We start from the raw sequence: 19,349 nt of genomic DNA, 5'->3' as shown, positions 1-19,349 counted from the left end.
ATTTACTGTATTACAAATAAAGCACCTAAGAACGCTTAGCATGTACTTAGTGTTTTACATCTTCAAATCACTTTATTAACATTATTAATTATTATTATATTGTTATTAAATATTTATGTTGCACCAAAAGGGCTGAACCAGGTTGGGGCTCCATTGTCATAGTTACTGTACAAATATAGAGTAAATGACAGTCCCTGGTTCAATCAGCTTACAATTTGTAAGACAGGATATAATAAGTGGATGAGGGACAGAAGTAGACTGAGGGTAGGACAGGGGGGCGAGATAACAAAAAATGGTGGCATAACACACACTAGGTGCATTTACAATTCTCAGTCAATCATCAAACAGCAATCAAATTTGCTACCTGTCTAGCCATTTTAACCCTCTAATGTATAACTGTAAATATCCTCTCTTAGAGATATGAAAACAGACTTCACAGGTCACTGAAGTCAACGGAAGTCCTTCCATTGATTTTGGTGGGTGTTGGATCAAGCTGTAAGTGACTTTAAAAGTGCTCACAGTCACAATGGAAGAGCTAGGAATATAGTGCAGGAGTTCTTAGCTCCTAGTGCCATGCTCAATCCTCTAAACCATCTTGCCTCTCCAGATCCTGTCTGGGATCCAGTTAGTGTTTTAATCTGAAGGTCCTAGGGCTGGCTGAAGAAACAGTATTGATGGACATTGAAAAGACTCTGAGCTAGCCCTCCTCACTGGAGAGGAATTTGCAGAAATTTTGAAGATGACAGGAGCAAAGTGGAAATGCCCACACGTGCAAAAGAAAAGTTGTGTGTTTCTATCTGAAATACATTAGAACACTCCCTTTTTATCTAGTGAAGAACACATGCATCACAACAGTGTTATACTTAATCTCTGTCACCTAAAGAAAGCTATGTCCTGCCCTCTCAGTGGATGGTAGTAACCAGATGTCAGGAGGTTAAACGGTGAGGCAACAAGGGAGTACAAAATTAATGAAATGGACAAAAGCTCCGATTTCTGTCTCACCCCCTCAAAGGAAAAATAAACTAAAGGAAAGGGAAAAAATTATCTTACCACCAGACTGAACTCTAAAAGCATCTGTTATCATTTTCTCTCTCAGTATGAGTCCCAGAGCAGCCTGACACAACATTTCATTTGGGGTTGCCTGTTTGGCTGGAAACAGTTCATCATGGTGTTGAGAAATGAAATTGGTGTGCACGTTTCCAGCCTCAAAATGTGGGTGTCCTGACAGGCTTAGTAAGAAATCAATATTGGTGCTTAGTCCTACGATCTGTCAAGAAAAAGAAAGACAAGGTGGCTGAGATAATATCTTTTATTGGACCAACTTCTGTTGGTGAAAGAGACAAGCTTTCGAGCTCCATAGAACTCTTCTTCAGGTCCGTAGAGTTCAAAAGCTTGTCTCTTTCACCAATAGAAGTTGGTCCAATTAAAGTTATTACCTCACTCACCTTGTGTGTCTCATATCCTGGGACCAACAGAGCTACAACAACACTGCGCAAAAAAACCAACCAAACAAAAAACTCACATACATTCCCAAATGAAAATGAAGAGCTGCTAACGGACCTACTGCTGTCTGCTCCACTGATACCTTTCACCTTTGAAGAACAAGGGTAGGATTTTCAAAAGCACTGCCTTTTGGCCTAATTCTTCCTTCGCTGAAGTCAACAGGAGTTTAACCACTGATGTTAATGGGAGCAGACTGAGGCCGGCACTGAATGCTTTTGGAAATCCTGCCTCAAGTATTTAACGAGACATAGTCAACTTGAAATGTAGTCAATTAAAAAAAAAAAAAAGTTAAAAGGCTTTCAGGTGCTATATCTGCACCTATTACCATTTTTTTTAATGATTAGAGTCTCTTTCTTCTGTTGCTGTGCAAAAGACCCATACAAACAACAGAGGAAACTGACTGGTTAGGGGAAATTAGTGAAACTGATTTGTTACGATGTGCTGTCAAACATATAGAATAAACTAACTTAAAAAACAAAACAAAAAACCAAACAAACTTAGAAAAACATATTTCTCTGATCTCTGTCAGTTATAATAATCTTCTGTGTTACTTCTAACAATAGCAGACAAAACATTTTCAGATGCATGATTTTTAAGTTGATTGTGTCCCTTAAAATTTATTTTTTATATCAGTAAATGTAAATAAACTGCACACTGCAACTGGCTTCACTTCAAGTCAAACCTTTTGCATTAGAAACGTTATCTGCCTTGTTTGTTTTGCTTTGTTAAATAAGTAATAGTAAAATTTTAAATACTGAACAATCCTTTATAATTTTAGGAGTTACTACTTGACAGGGCCTGAACTAGATGCCAATAGCCAAACTTTTTAAATTTTGAAGAAGTGCAGACTGCAGTTTAAAACACTACAGTTTGGGCTCACCTCTTCAATGGACCCAAACTGGAACATCATAAGAACGGCCATACCGGGTCAGACCCAAGGTCCAGCTAGCCCAGTACCTTGTCTTCCGACAGTGGCCAATGCCAGGGCCCCAGAGTGAATGAACAGAACAGGTAATCATCAAGTGATCCATTCCCTGTTGCTCATTCCCAGCTTCTGGCAAACAGAGGCTAGCGACACCATCCCTGCCCACCCTGGCTAATAGCCATTGATGGAACTATCCTCCTTGAATTTTTTGAACCCTGTTATAGTCTTGGCCTTGACAACATCCTCTGGCAAGGAGCTCCACAGGTTTACTGTGCGTTGTGTGAAAAAATACTTCCTTCTGTTTATTTTAAACCTGCTTCCTAATAATTTCATTTGGTGACCTCTAGCTCTTGTGTTATGAGGAGTAAATAACACTTATTTATTTACTTTCTCCACACCAGTCATGATTTTATAGACCTCAATCATATCCTCCCCCCCGTCATCTCTTTTCCAAGCTGAAAAGTCACAGTTTTATTGCTCCAGCCTCATACAGCAGCTGTTCCAGACCCCTAATCATTTTTGTTGCCCTTTTCTGAACCTTTTCCAATTCCAATCTATCTTTTCTGAGATGGAGCGACCTCATCTGCACGCAGTATTCAAGATGTGGGCATACCATGGATTTATATAGAGGCAGTATGATTTTTTCTTATTATCTATCCCTTTCTTAATGATTCCCAACATTCTGTTCACTTTTTTGACTGCCGCTGCAAACTGAGTGGATGTTTTCAGAGAACTATCCACAATGACGCCAAGATCTCTTTCTTGAGTGGTAACAGCTAATTTAGATCCCATCATTTTATGTGCATAGTTGGGATTACGTTTTCCAATGTGCATTACTTTGCATTTATCAACACAGAATTTCATCTGCCATTTTGTTTCTCAGTTATCCAGTTTTGAGAGATCCTTTTGTAGCTCTTCGCAGTCTGCCTGGGACTTAACTATCTTGAGTAGTTTTGTATCATCTGCAAATGTAGCCACCTCACTGTTTACCCCTTTTCCCAGATCATTTATGAATATGTTGAATATAACTGGTCCCAGTACAGACACCTGTGGGACACCACTATTTTCCTCTCTCTATTCTGAAAAGTAACCATTTATTCCTACCCTTTGTTTCCTATCTTTTAACCAGTTACCAATCCATGAGAGGACTTTCCCTCTTATCCCATGACTGCTTATTTTGCTTAAGAGCCTTTGGTGAGGGATCTTGCAAAAGGCTTTCTGAAAATCTAAATACACTATATCCACTGGATCCCCATTGTTCACATGCTTGTTGACCCCCTCAAAGAATTCTAGTAGATTGGTGAGGCATGCTTTCCCTTTACAAAAAACATGTTGACTCTTCCCCAACAAATTATGTTCATCTATGTGTCTGACAATTTTGTTCTTTACTATCGTTTCAACCAGTTTGCCCGGTACTGAAGTCAGGCTTACCGGCCTGTAATTGCCAGGGTCACCTCTGGAGCCCTTTTAAAAAATTGGCGTCACATTAGTTTTCCTCCAATAATTTGGTACATAAGCTGATTTAAATGATAGGTTACAGACTACAGTTAGTAACTGCAGTTAGCTATAGCTAAATTGCAGGACTACTAAGTTAAACCCTTTCAAAAAAAACATTTTTGCTTCTATAATAGCATTTTGCTACTATAGTGATAGGAGCTGTGTAAACAGCTTATGTAGAATCAGACTTGAAATCGTATTGGGTTCCTTGTATTATTTGTATTTCTGTTACACCCAGGATCCCATTGTGCTAGGTACTAAACAAACACAGAACAAAAGGATACTTACATTGTACTGAAGGAGGCTGTACCGCAACTTTCTCAATGCTGCTTGGCGATCCTCAGCCCAAACAACTAGTTTAGCAATCATGGGATCATAATGTACAGAAACTTCATCACCTAAAGTAGAAATATATAGAAAATGATTTCTAAGGACACTGACACACACCTTCAATGGATATGTTTGATGCTATTCTTTATAAGGTGATACTAGCACTACAGTAGCAACATGCACTGAGAGACCCAATGGCCAGTGCTCTGCAATGGCCATGTAGGAGACTCAAGTTTGATTTATGGATCAATCTCTCAATTCCCAGGCCAGCCTGAGTTTGAAATGTTACAGAGGTGACACTATTCAACATCAACCTTCTTTGCTGAATTAAGGCGTAGTATTGACAAGCTTTGAAAGAAATCCAATCTGCCTATCCCATAAAGGCAATAACTGGAGTGGGAAGATGATGATGAGATATTTAGGGAGCCAATTGAGATACGGTGGAATCCTCAGGGAGAAGAATTCTGTAGTGTGTTATAATTACGACAATATCCTATGGGGCAAGTTCTGGTCTCAAGCTAAGCACAAGATTAAAAAGCCGCAGCCAGAGGGAACTTGCTTGAGAGCACATTTGTAATGAGCTGTTCTTTTTAACAGATATTTTCAGTTAATACGGTCTTCAAATTTTACCTTGTCTGACCCCGGTTTCTATCCTGGTAAAACTGTCAGGTGGTGGTGTAGACAAGTGGAGTAAGGGTCCAGCCCCTGGCATGAAGTTATTATTAGGATCTTCAGCATATATCCTGGCTTCAAATGCATGGCCACTGAGTGCAATTTCTTCCTGCATTAGGGGAATTTTCTCTCCTGCTGCAACCTGTAAGTAGTACAGTAATTTTCCATTCACCAGGGAGCAACCCTAACAGTTCGGGTCAGAGCACTAGCACATGGACGCAGATACCTTGTGTATACAGACACACAAACTTTTGATTGTAGCGAATAACAGATGGAAGCTAAATAAGATAAAATTATACATATACGATCTGCACGAAGGCAAGGTACAATCATATAATAAGAACAACTGTAAACTTCAAGGAGGTCAAGGAGCTACAAAAAACACCAAGTCAGGTGCTTTGGCTGTCCTGACACTTGAATAAACATGGTTGAGAAAGGATTGAAATATATTGATCATTTTTGTCTTATTTCAGGCCTGGGTTTTCTCCATGGCCAATATATCTTACACTTTGATGTATCAGTTGCCCAACCAAGGAATACAATGACTGCAATATCAAGTAGGAAGGGACTTTCACATTGCAACCAACTTAAAAAACATTCACACACAAAACAAGTTAGTTCACTAGCTGTTCTCTGTATTTCCTATTTCAAATGTGTGTATTTGGATAACAATTTATTCCTCCAACTCAGCTGCTTGTTGATCCAGAGAGAACGTCATGATCCTATGTTTGTGATATCAGTCTATTGTCTGGGAATGAGAGCAATGCCACAAATTCTATATTGTTATCTGACAGCAGGATCAAGCAGAAAGAGAAGATGGACTGGAGAGGAAGGACCCTTCTTCTGAACACAAGTAACCTCACAAGTGGTGAGAAACAAGTGATGGGTGAATAGTTTTAGGTTTTAATTCTGATAAATGTTGAAGTTATTCCTTCCTTTCTCCCCAGGAAGAAAGTCACAATTTAAAGGATTTTGAAAGAGGATTATTTCCAAAGTTCTATTACTGTAAAATGATCTTACAACATTCCACAAAACTGAAGCACAATAAAAAATGCTTTTTCTTCCTCTTACTGCAACAGTCCAATAAAAAAAAATGTGAGCCTATAAAGCACTGAACAACAAAAGCCTGCTCATCCAGAAAACAAAATTTTATTAGGGAGAAGAAAATCCTTCTAAGTGGCTGGAAAAACTTGCTAGCGGCCACTATTGCGAGAGTCTAGTCAATCACTCCCTTCTTTCATATACTCTGAAATCTGTACACAAGTTTAAGAAAAGGTTTCACAGGAGTTTCTAATTACTCAGGATTTTTAAACTAATAGGTCAACAAGGACCTTTTTACTCCCTCAAAAGAATTCAGGAAAGAAAGCTAGAAAAGTAAGGGAAAATACACTAGTTTCAGGGTAAATCCAGGAAACATTTTAAGGGTAAAATACCGTGGAGAAATCTGTAGCAGAGTCATGGTAACCAGCCAGCAAGGACAGCCACAATCAGACCCCTCTCCCCACACTGGTCTCAAAAGCACACACAATTTCCATCCACAAGGGGGAAGTAAATGCCTGATGATCCAAGTTGTAGGTATTTATTGTTCCTCTAAGGAAGTGGTTTTCAACCAGGGGTCCGCAAACTATCTCTTAAGATTTCAAAAAGGATCCCCACCTCCATTTGAAAATTTTTAGGGGTCTGCAAAAGCGTATTCAGAAATGCAAGGGTAAACTAAGAATCTTCTCCTCCCACTCCCCATATTCTCTATATCCCAGTTAAATGCAGGAAGATCCCCCATCCCTACTTCTCCCTGACACTTTGAAGCCCTATACTGTGAGGAGGACTGTGTGGGGATTCTATTCGAAGCCTTTCCACAATGCTCCTTTATTAAATGGAGAGAGAGGGAGGCTGCTGTGGGGCAATGGGAATTACTCCCAACCATGGAAGTGAGAGATCAGCATCTTGCACACAATTAACGGCGAGCATTACCACACTAGACCACTGGATAGACACCATCCATCCCTGCTACCCTTGCAACTAAAATTAGTTATCCCTTACCCTCAGCTGCCACTCCACCAAGTCAGTCCCTGTGACCATCTCAGTAACTGGGTGCTCCACTTGAAGCCTGGTGTTCATTTCCATAAAGTAGAAATTATGTTGAGAGTCCATAATAAATTCCACGGTTCCTGAAATATTTAATAAGCACACATTTCACTGAGACAAGAAGGCTTTCTACCAGGTGGCCATCTAAAGATATTTAGTGATTTGCAGTTTGACAAAAATGTTTTGACAAAACTGGAGAGGTGTGTTAATGGTCAGAGCATCAGGTATGAAACACCTAAATTGCCTGAAACCACTGGATCAAATCCCAGCACACCTTTATTATCCCAAGACATTCTGTGCTGGTGGACTGCTACTCTTCTCTCCAGAAGCAGCTGCATTTCAGTAGGGTTGTGTGTATGATATTTATAAAGTTTTCAGGATCCTTCAGGAAGAACTGTCCTATGCTAATTTAAAAGACTTCCCTTCCAAAGAATATCTTAAAAAGAATCAGAGGTGTTAATATTTTTCTAAACTGGTTTTCATCTAGTAAATACACTAGAAACTACAGCTGTTTTCCATGGGATTATTTTTAGAGAAGGCCCTGAAGTTAGAACACTGATATTTTGTTGTTTGCGAGGTGTATGATAAATCACTTTGCACACGTAGTCTGATGTGCATTCAGAATATTCACCTTCAAATATCAAACTATTTGGCTGAATTATTTGCTTTCAGACTTCTTAGCTTTTTCTCTTTTGTAGTCTTATACCACTCTGGGCAGGGGGTTCATGCTAAGTGTCGCTAGCTTAGAACTCATTAACTATGTGACAACTACATGAAAGTTAAAAAAATTGCTACAAGTGTGTATCATGTTCCAGAACAAGAAAACGTCATTTGACTTGAGGCTCAAGGCTCTATTAACTTAAGAGGAAGGCACTAGAAGGAAGTTAAACCTAATGTACCTGCTCCCACGTAGTTCACAGCTTTAGCTGCTTTGACAGCAGCTTCTCCAAGTTTCCTTCTCACTTCAGGCTCAATTCCTGGCTGTGAATGTAATGATGAAAAGAAATTGCATATTACTGAGAGTCTCACAGATATCATGCCTACTGTATGGGAATACTATGCCGTCTTTAAAAAACGGCAGTAAAATCCCGAACCATATTATATTTGAAATCTTTGCTTCCTGACCCAAGTAGCAATCAGCTTATGTCCTAAATCTTGACGGTAGAGAATCTTTGATAAATTGATAGAAATAAATAGAATATGCAAAATGTTGGACAACTAGAGGTTAAGTGGGAGTTTTTTCCCTTCTTCTGAAACATCAAGTACTGGCCGTTTCCCAAAGTAGGCTACCAAGCTAGATGGCACAATGGTTTAATTCAGTATAGTAAAATCCTACGTTCTAACCTTCGGTTTTGTCTCTGGAGCTCAAAAAACAAATAAAATAAAATAAAATGCAAAAAGCTTCTGAGATTGATTGATTGAAGTAGCAGAAAGCAGACAGATGAATACAAAAAATTCAAAATCATATTACTTTATAAACTCCATTTAGGAACCCTCCACTTACCCCAGGAGCTTCTTCAATGATTTTCTGGTGTCTTCTCTGCACACTGCAATCTCTTTCAAACAAATAGACTGCATTGCCATGCTGGTCACCAAACACCTGGACTTCAACATGCCTGTTTCACAGTAACAAAGGTTTCAATGTATTTTACTAAAGATCACTAAAGCCTCATTTTTGCAATCCGTTCCACCGAGGCAGACACTTGCACAGCACCCCATTGACTTCAATAGGGTTCCATACAGCTATAAGGGCCTGCCCTCTTGGATCCAATTGCAGATCAGCATGATGCTGTTAAGTGATTCAGTAAAACATATTATACCTCCTAAAGCCACTAGTTCAAATGGGATTTTGAACGTCATGATCATTGTATTGAAACTTCATGAGTTTAAAAAAAAAAAAAAAAAAAAAAAAAAAAAAAAAAAAAGAGAGAGAGAGAGAGAGAGAAAAAAATATGTAGAGTCCGCTGCTTCTATATTAGTTTTTGGACTCAAGATTTTTTTCTTTTTTAAGTTTTAAATCTGTGAATTCTGCAACTTACACATAGGCCCTTTGACGTCTCCTAGCCTTTGACGTGCTCAGGGGTAAACCTCTTAATTTGTAAAATATTATTCCAGGGGGCCAAACACCAGCTTGTGGCAGTTCTACTTATTGATGAGATAGGCAGACATTTAGGTATTACAGTAATTTACCAGGGTCTTGATTGTCCCGTCGTTTGCAGCCACATGCAGTTCCCAAAGAAGTCAATGGGAATTGCACGTGCACGACTGATAAGATAATCTGGTCTAGGTTTCTTTTTACAACGTAGGTGCTTTAAAGCTGTATTTAGAGATAGGTCAGTCTAATCTCCTGCTATCTTCAGCTGAAAGTATTTATATTTACCTACCTACATGTTCAACAAGGTGTATGTCAAGAATACCACCGCTTTGCGATCTATAACACCTTGTATCTGTGTATGTCAAAAGAGCTTTATGAAAGTTAATGAGCTCAGTTTACAGCATAAATGTAAATGAAGTATTATCATCCCCATTTTACAGACTGGGGCACAGAGAGATTAAGTGACTTGTTTGAGTACATACAGGACATCTGAGGTAGATTATGGTTCTCTTCCTGACTCCTATTTCTGTGCTTTAAGCACTACTACACATTGCTTCCTTTAGACTTAAAAGAATGGTGAGGTCAGAAGGCTAATGTACCGACTAGGCATGTCATTGCCATAACGTAGTAAAATCTTACGTTCTAGTATGTGATATCTAGGTCTTTCTCCACAACACTACCATTAGGATGTTGCCAATATGTCACCAAGACAGCCAGATTTGTTATAAATTATCATTCAAAGTCACTGTCATCCACTTCACACTTTGTAAAATTAATAATTCTGCCCTATTTTATGCAAGTGCAGAAAGTGTGTGCAATACTGTATAAGACACAAACTATCATCTTGCATAAAAATGTTGTACTGGTTTTTAAAAATATTTTTAGTATTATAAATATAATCCACTTCTCTCACCTTGGATTGTCTACAAATTTCTCTATCAGCACGGCATCGTCATTGAAAGACTTCTTTGCTTCTCTCCTGGCTGATTCTAGTTGGTCCAGAAACTCCTTTTCTGACTGAGCAATTCTCATACCCTAAGATGCAACATAAGGTTGTCTAAATATCTACTAAAGAACAAGTAAATAATAACAGTTACAAAAAAATCTCCACCAGTGTGAAAACCGGTGAATGATTAAAAGAATAATTAAAATGTGCGTTTACCAATAAAAGAATTCCATTCCTTCTTATGCATCAATAGAACTATTTACTAACTTCCAAACAGTTAATCTTTGCAAATCCCACAGAAAATAAAAAGTGTTGTTGCACTTGTGTAGTTAAGGACAGAACTCAATTTGACTTTTGGATTTCATGATAAGTTTTCACAGCTGGAAGACAGAAAACACTGTTTTTCTTTGCAAAATATGCACATTTGTTATGGAAATCATTGAGACAAACCTGGAGCTCCATCATGAAATTTTTATGCAGGCTCTTTTCACATTTCATCAGGGAGGTCATCAGGTAATAAATAATAGCTATACACTGAAGGTATCCAGATATTTCTAAGATTTCTAAGAATCTATTTATGCAACACTCACAAATTTAAAACCACCATTAAAAAAAATAATCACAACAGAGGCTGTCATTAAACAATGACTGAATCTTGTACAACTTCACCTATACAACATAATGGGCCAAATGTTCAGCTAGTGTATATTGCTGGAACTCCATTGAAGTCAATGGAGCTCTACCAGTTTATACAAGCAATCTGGCCCAAGATTGACTAAATAAAAGGAAAGCACAATGAAAGAATTCACGATGCTGTGCTGAACATTATTTTATTAACTTCAAATTAAAATAATTTGCTTCCAGTTACCTTACTGATAAGATTCCTTTTATAGAATTCAGTTACATAAAACAGAAGAAAGAAGAACAGGAGGACTTGTGGCACCTTAGAGACTAACAAATTTATTAGAGCATAAGCTTTCGTGGACTACAGCCCACTTCTTCGGATGCATATAGAATGGAACATATATTGAGGAGATATATATACACACATACAGAAATAAAACAGAAGGTACGATGTAGTAGTAGTACATATATTAGTAGCATAACTTCAAATCAGATAAAACAAGTTTGCCTGAGTTTTCCTTACCTTTCCTCCCCCTCCACGAACTGCTTTAATCATTACTGGATACCCAATACTCCTGGCATGTTCCTTTAGACATTCATCAGACTGATCTTCACCATGATAACCTTCAATGACAGGAACCCCAGCAGCAGACATTATAGCCTTGGAGGTGCTTCAAAAAAATATTTTTTTGATATTTAAAATGGCAATGATAATAGCTGTTCTGATCTGTAAACACTGCACACATGCTTAACTTTATTCATGTGACTACTTCCATTTACTTCAATGGGACTACTCAGATGAGTAAAGTTATGCTGGTGCACAAATGTTTTTAGGATAGGGACCCTAATTTGGTGTAGTTCATAAAAGGAACAGGAATAGAAAATATGCACATAACACTGGTTAAATCACACAGTACATTAATACACATTGTAAAATGAACCTCTATGCAGGTACCAAATTAATTCAGATAATGTGTTTTATGCTTGATTAATAATGTTGATTTATTTGTCAAAGGGTTATTGATTAAGCAGCCCCTAATTTCCACCATTCTATTTATATCTCATGCTCTGGCCATTTTCCTTTGGCCCAAGAACTTGGCATAGGCTTCTCTTCCCATCAACACCATTCAAGAACAGCTACAAGTCACTGCAGAGACACGAGATGCTTCCTTCCACCACCATTGAGAGACTATGAGTAGAGCTCCCACAGTGCTTTCAGCCCTTTCTGACCCAAAGTGTAAAGACCTGGATATTGAACCTACATCCTTCTGTAGGATAGTGCAAAGCATTAATCCTAGAGGATCCTAGACCAGCCTATGCATGTAATTATTAAAATCTTATTAACGGAAAAATCTTGATTGTTCCTATTGTATTCATCCCAGAACTATGAAAAGTTTGGAGCATTGTACAACAGGCTATATAGAAAAATCAACAAAAACGCAGGGAGCAAAAGAGCTAAGTAAAAAATCTTCATTAATAATGAAGACAAATTCACTGAACTGTAAGTTACACATTGAAGCGAGTAACAAATCAGAAACAGATACCTCTTAATACCCATATCTCTGATAGCAGATGAAGGAGGGCCTATGAAGATGATTCCCTTTTGCTTGCACAGCTCGGCAAACTCAGTGTTTTCTGAGAGGAAACCATACCCTGGATGAATAGCCTAAAACAGAATAAAGGTTACCAGCCTACTTTACACCAGTGTAACCCATATCACCCTAAAACTACAGGTTTATATAGAAGGCTTTGTGGGGGGAGGGAGGGAAACATGGGATGGAACATTCCATGGATAAAAAATATCAGCCACCAGGAATACAATTAAAAAAAACTAAAGGGTGGGTAGGTAGGTTGGTCGAGCAGTTAAGGAATGGGTGATAAGTAATTATAACAAGACTAGCAATCAATAGTTAATTTGAAGGAAATTTTTTATGTTTCTTCATTCCTCTGTGGCTTTGTGCATACTGTCTACTTAGCACTTGATCCTGCAAAGAGTTACACCCATGAGTATAGTTAGGCCAGGCAGAATTTGATTTTTTAAAAAATAATTGTAATGGATAATATCAATGTTTATTTTTAAGCATGTTTTTCTGTTTTATCAATTTAATTTTTCACAGTTGCAAGAAACGATAGGCGGTGTCAGGCAAGAGGGTGGGTCAGACCACTTTTTAATGATCGTAGATGTTGGTTTCAAAAAGTTTAAATTTATAACCATTAAAACAAATTGTCAACATGACATCAAAATATACACAATAAATATCCTTAAATCAAATTCTAATAGGTTCTCAAGTAGCATTTTTCTTACTTTGCCTAACTATAAATTTCAATTATTATTGACGGGAAAAAAAAATTTTTGGTCAATTTTTATGTGTATGGTGAAATTGATGTTTACTGACATTTACTGATAAAAATCTGATCCCTCCAAGCCTAAGTATAGTTAGTCCTATGCAGAGTCCCCTTGATGTCAGTGGAACTCTGCTCAGAAGTAAATATATCCGCAGGAATAATTAATTGTGGGACCAAGATTTTAGATGATAATTTAAGCAATCTGGAGCAGGGAGTAGTTTTATTACCTGGGCCTAATCCTGCAAATATTTCCATAGGAGAGTAATGTTACTTATGTAAGTAGTCCCATTGAGTAAAGCAAACTAGGTACGTTTTGAGCTTCAGGTCCTATGTAAAGGGCCTACAACACTTTATGCTGCTTGGATAACATTTTCAAAAGTGCCTGAATGACCGAGGAGCCTAAGTCTCATTTTCAAAAATTACATCAGGATTTAGGAGCCTAAATCTTATTGAAGTTGCTTTTGAAAGTAAAACGTCAGTATTTTTGAAGGTGTTACCTTATATAAATAAAATAATATCTCATGCATATAAGTTTTGATCAAAGCAGACAACCTTTACTTTAAAATGTCATTATTTTAACTATAAAAAGAAAGCATCTTAAAACTACATTGTGATTTGAAAGATACAATAAGCTCAGAACAGACACAAAGAGGATAATACTACTGTATGTGTTGTTTAGAACAAAATAAGTTGCACCTTACATAAGAACGGCCCTACTGGGTCAGATGAAAGATTCATCTAGCGCAGTATCCTATCGTCCGACAGTGGCCAATGCCAGGTGCTTCAGAGAGAATGAACAGAACAGGTAATCATCAGGTGATCCATCTCTTGTTGCCCATTCCCAGCTTTTGGCAAACAGAGGCTAAGGACACCTTATATGAATAAACATTTAGGGTACTTTCCTCAGTAATTTTATCTTTACTTTTTAGCTCAAACCCAATGGTTAAATTAGAAATTGAATTTTCCCATGCACTCAGAGGAACCCATTTAACTGTTCTTAAAAGCAGACACACAGTTTTTCATAGGGAAACCACAGCATAAGTAAGGCCAAATCAAAGTACATAATTTAGGAGGGGGCAGTGTAGTTATATTTACCTGTGCTGTTGATATTTTGGCCACTCGTATTATTTTTTCCATGGCTAAGTAGCTCTGCTGAGAGGCAGCTGGACCAATGAAATATGCTTCATCTGCCTATTGTAACAGAAATATACATTACTATTGGATCAAGTGTTAGACAACTGAAAAACAAATTTAAACCTTAATTCGGGGGCCCATTTTATCATTTATAAAAATGCTAACATGCAACAATTTAAACTGTCTGCTCTTCAGAAAAGAACTCAACTGGGTGAACTTAATTTTGTCATTTTTTATAGAAATAGAGACCACTGGCCACTAACCTGGACCTTTCTTGAGTTTAGAAAGCGAAACTGTCTGCTGTTTTTGTGATGTCTTCAGAGGTCTAGAATAAAACTCAACATACTTTTGTTTGTGATTCAAGCAGAATTTGAATCTAGGTCTTCAGAAGTGAAAACCTACTGCACTAGCCCACTGACACCTCCTTTGATATTGATACCATTTAACAAAACTCTTCCCCATACAATTTAACTTTAATTTAATAATTAAAGGCCTGATCCTGCAAACTTATGCATACAAGTAACTTTATTTACATAAACAGGCTCATTTAAGTCAATGGAACTACTCATATGAGTAAAATTACTTGAGCGCATAAGTGTTTGCAGGATTGAGCCTTATGTTTTTAACTAGTATACTTCACCATTGCGACATGCATGGAATTCTTGTCTGCATCACTGTAAACTGCTACAGACTTCACACCCATCTTTCGGGCCGTCCGCATCACCCTGCATGCAATTTCTCCTCGGTTTGCAATGAGGACCTTCTCTATGTTTCTTCTTTCTATTTAAAGAAACAAAGTCAGGTTTTACACATATGACCAATCTATACCTTTCCATGTTACATGATACGAAAATACTGTCACAGTTTACATAATATTACAAACTTCTATTACAATATTTAGTATACTACTTAAATACTACATTGTTATACTTTTTCAAAAAATGACTGGCTATTACATGGATTTTGTACCCTTTGTATCAAAAAGCATCTATGAGGAAAGAAAATTACAAACATAAATATGACTAAAGGCAAATGAAATTCCTTAAAATCTTTTCATAACATATTTCCAGGTGCTTCTCATTAGATCTAATATACTGAGTATTTCTTCGGAAACTTACTCAATTGAGCACTTATAAAATAAACTCTAACTTTCTAATTTTTCCTATAACTAATGTTCTTGAGTTAATTTTAACGCTATTAATGTTATTAACATATTTACAGCATTTATGGATAAAGAATAGTTTAATACCTGTTGTTGAAGCAAATTTCAGGCATCTTTGTCCCCAAATCCATTTTCTGCACAAAACAGTAAACAAATAGAATTATAATAAAGAAAAAACATTAAAGTAGGGTATAACTGAGCTATTTCTATTCTTTGGTGCAGCAAGGATACTAATACAGTTTTGAAGTTTTTAATCACTTAGTATTTATATAGTACTGTCAGCATATATGAAGTTGTATGCCAAACATAAAACAAGTTCTTCCCCAAAGGAAGTTACATGCACAATAGATCACAATCCAATCCAAACAAAAACAAGGCGGTAAGGGGCATTAAGACTGGAATACTTAGAGGAATAGTTTTTTTTTTTTTAAAAAAAGCTTTTAAAGGACATTGTGGTCAAAGTGTGGTTATTGAACAGGAGGTGGTTCAAGGTACACAGCACCATGTGAAAGAATGTATAAAGTCCACAGAAAAAGGGTTAGGTGGAAAGTGGTGGTGGACTCAAGAGAGATGTTGCCAAGAGTGAAGAAACAAGCAGGAAAGCGTTATGAGAACTTTGGAACAGAACAGTAGGTTTGTGAATCAAATACAGAAATAGTGAGCAAGGCAAATTAGAGATATTTAGGTAGAGAATGTTATATGGGCAGAGACACGTTTTAAGTAGTTCACTTAAGTGTTTTAATTAGCACATAAATTAAAATTTAGATTGGTTCACTGGCAACAAGGTGAAAGAGACACACTTGGCACAGATGACTAGATCCTGGTGGTTCAACTTGGACAGTGAGTTTAAGACATAACTTTGGTTAATAATCCACACCTTTGCTAAACCACACCAGCTAAGGGAAATGAACAAAATTTTGGCAATCCCCTCTGCATGTAATCAGAAAGAGTGCAGAAAAGATATTCAGCCTACAATGGTTGAGTATGGATGAGATGGATATTAACCATTGCTTAGGAAATGTCTACACAGCAACTAGACACCCGTGGCTGGCCCGTGCCAGCTGACTAAGGCTCACGGGGCTCGGGCTGTGGTCTGTTTCATTGCTGTGTAGATGTCTGGGCTCGGGCCTGGGCTCTAGGACCTGGCGAGGTGAAAGGGTCCCAGAGCTCAGGCTACAGCCCGAGCCTGGAAGTCTACAAAGTCATGAAACAGCCCCACAGCCCTAATCAGTTGGGATGGGCCAGTCGCAGGTTTTTGTTTGCTGTGTAGATATGCCCTTAAGATACCACTATGAAAGATGTCTTAGTAATAACCTAAAAGAAATACAAAAGTAATCACTGGGTATGGGTTCTAAAACTAAGCTTGATGTTTTATGCTTTCTTTTATGTCACCTGTTAAACTGTACCTAGAGGATGAACTGTACTGAGTTTTTATCACAGAGCTTTAAAAAAATATCTTTGGTGAGGGGATTATTTGTCTTCACTGGAGAGAGCGATTTTGTTTGCAAATATTAATGTTTTATTGAAATGTATCATCAATGGGCCTAATGGGCACATTACATACATTCAAGAAATAAAAGATTTCTCTATATGAACCCCCCCATTTAATCAGTATCCCATTTTATCAGTTGAAGAAAGTAAGAACGGAAAGATGCTAACAAGAGCGGATTGAATCCATCACTCATTACACCACCACCAACATATGTGCTACATGGCATTATGAACTGCCTTCAATTTTCTGCATGCACTTCCCTTTCCATAGCCAGACACACTTTTTATGCAAAAGTCTGTTTTATCTCCCGGCTATGTCCCGGCTCAGGTCTACACGACAGCTGGAAGGCATACATTCCAGCTCCAGGAGACATATTCAGGCTAGCTTGGGTCAAACTAGTGCACTAAACACAGAAGTGGGGCCCTGCTGAGGCCAGCAGCAGGAGCTAGCCAGCCAGTCAGCCCATGGAGTCTGATCCCATCCAAGACCCTGGGTATGTACTCAGGGTGGCTGGTCCCTCCTGCCACTGCAGCTGGTTTGATCACAGCTGGCCTGGCTACGTCTCCTGCACCGTCGAGCTCCAGCGCAGACACAGAGGTGTCACTTCGGGACTATTTCCCTCGATCCTGGGGTCACGGGGGGGGGGGGGGGGGCGGGGGCTAGGCTGTGGCGGCAGCTGCGCGGTGCCCGTCACCTGTCCTGAGCGCTCCGCGAGCACCCAGCAACGGGGAGGCCTCCTCCGAGGGGCCGCTGACAGACCCGGAGCCCAGGGAGGGGGCCCCCGGCAGGGCAGCGCTGGCCCGGCGGGCTGGGGGCGGGCTGCCCACCTGCAGGCACGAGACCGGGGTCCCGAACCACGGTTGGTGTGTGCGTGGGGAGGGAAGGGGGCTGTCCCCAGGGGCTCCGGGCCGGGACCCAGGGGCCCCGCACTCACTGGTACTGCAGCGCCCACAGGCACCGGCGGCCCCGCTCGGTCACCAGCACCGTGGCCGCCATGTCTGCGCGGGGACGGGAGCCGCGCGGGGTCAAAGCAGTTGGAATGCGGAGTGGGCGCGGGGGCGGACCCGTGTCTGTCAGTGCCGGGGGCGGGGCGAACGCACAGGGCCGCGGGCCAGTGGCTGAGCATGGGGAGGGGGCGGGGTCTTGGGGTAGCTGGTGCCAGCACTGGGCTGGGAGAGCAGAGAGGCCCCCTGGTTTCCAAGTGCCATGGAGCCTGAGGTGGCTCAAGTTGATGGGCCAGGGCTGAGCATCCCAGAGCCATGCATTGCTCCTCAGGGGCTCAGCCACCCCCAGGCTGGCAGCTGGGGTCAGAATGCGGGACAGAACTCCCAGGGCTGGCCTTGATGGGTCAAAACCCAGCCAGCCCCAGTACCTGACAATAGGGTGACCAGATGTCCCGATTTTATAGGGACCGTCCCGCTTTTTGGGCCTTTTTCTTATATAGGCTCCTATTAACCTCCAGCCCCGTCCTGATTTTTCACACTTGCTGTCTGGTCACCCTACCTGACAACCAAGAGAGTGCCTGACCCCCACTTAAGAGCTGGGTTCCCTAAAGAGATCAGTGCCCCGTTAGGAACCAAACTACGGGGGTGGTGGGCACTGAGCCATTTGGAAAATCGGGCTGTGAGTGCTGAGCCCTTGGAAATCTGACCTTGCCCGATCACCGTGAAGGCTTTCAGATTTGGAGAGAGTTCATACCCAGTCTTGATCCAAATTGCAGCCCTGACCCCGTTTCTCTATTAAACACTGGATTTTCTGCAGCTAAAACTAGGCCTTGGTGCCAGGCCACTTGGCTGTTCCGAGTGCCGTCAGGCAGATCAGCATTAAGTACTCTGCCACTTCTCAGGTAATTTTTTCCCACACCATAAAAATCAAATTTGTTTTTCTCAGTTACTCGCTATAGGTAATTCACCTGTAGTTTCAGTGAGCATCTGAAATACATCTAAAATCTCTACCTTCCTAGTATTTATTTATATTGCAGTAGTGCTCAAAATACATGTTAGGTGCTCTCCAAACACAGAGGAAGATGGATCCTGACCCAAAGAGCCTACCTGCCATTAACTAACTTCCGATTATTTTTTAACCAGACATAATGGCACTAAAACACCTGGTTGTTCAGGTTTCTGCTGTAATAATTTGCATTGTGGGTGATCCAGGGAAGCTGCATCAGCTTTGGGAATTGTTATGGTCCCGCAGACAAGACCCCAAAGGAGGACCAGAGCCCTGGCTATGTAGCTGGGATTATTTGACCAATCTATCTGTCAAGGCTGTTAATTTGAGCATACGTTTATTTTATTCTCTTTAAAACACAGTGCTTTGTACCACATTAATATTGCCTTAGAAAATCCCGAGACAGATCTTTCATCATGTTTTTAATTTGCCTCTGAACTCTAGAGGGCAGCATTTTATTAAGTTTACCATAAGTGGGTTTTAGTCCACAAAAACTTATACCCAAATACATTTGTTAGTCTCTTCTAAGGTGCCACATGGACTCCTCATTGTTTTTGCTGATACAGACTAACACGGCTACCACTCTGA

The 19,349-nt window shown here is 39.7% G+C and overlaps 1 protein-coding gene across 1 annotated transcript in view; it reads right to left on the bottom strand.

Moving 5' to 3' along the window:
- The window catches only part of MCCC1 (methylcrotonyl-CoA carboxylase subunit 1), a 28,075-nt gene extending 10,202 nt beyond the window's left edge, over positions 1–17,873 (bottom strand). The window contains exons 1-13 of the mRNA XM_005285987.5: positions 17,746–17,873; positions 15,407–15,453; positions 14,798–14,937; positions 14,119–14,214; positions 12,222–12,343; positions 11,201–11,348; positions 10,021–10,142; positions 8,517–8,628; positions 7,912–7,993; positions 6,968–7,095; positions 4,886–5,069; positions 4,214–4,323; positions 1,051–1,267 (exon numbers count right to left, since the gene is read on the bottom strand). Of these exons, the coding sequence (XP_005286044.2) occupies positions 1,051–1,267; positions 4,214–4,323; positions 4,886–5,069; positions 6,968–7,095; positions 7,912–7,993; positions 8,517–8,628; positions 10,021–10,142; positions 11,201–11,348; positions 12,222–12,343; positions 14,119–14,214; positions 14,798–14,937; positions 15,407–15,453; positions 17,746–17,807 (1,570 nt within the window). The 5' untranslated portion in view covers positions 17,808–17,873. The remainder of the gene's footprint in view (positions 1–1,050; positions 1,268–4,213; positions 4,324–4,885; positions 5,070–6,967; positions 7,096–7,911; positions 7,994–8,516; positions 8,629–10,020; positions 10,143–11,200; positions 11,349–12,221; positions 12,344–14,118; positions 14,215–14,797; positions 14,938–15,406; positions 15,454–17,745) is intronic.
- Between the last annotated feature and the right edge of the window lie 1,476 nt (positions 17,874–19,349).

The sequence above is a fragment of the Chrysemys picta genome, chromosome 9, assembly GCF_011386835.1.
Source record: "Chrysemys picta bellii isolate R12L10 chromosome 9, ASM1138683v2, whole genome shotgun sequence".
NCBI lineage: Eukaryota > Metazoa > Chordata > Testudines > Emydidae > Chrysemys > Chrysemys picta.
The sequence above is the reverse complement of the archived record's forward strand: the minus strand, read 5'-3'. Positions and strand labels throughout refer to the sequence as shown.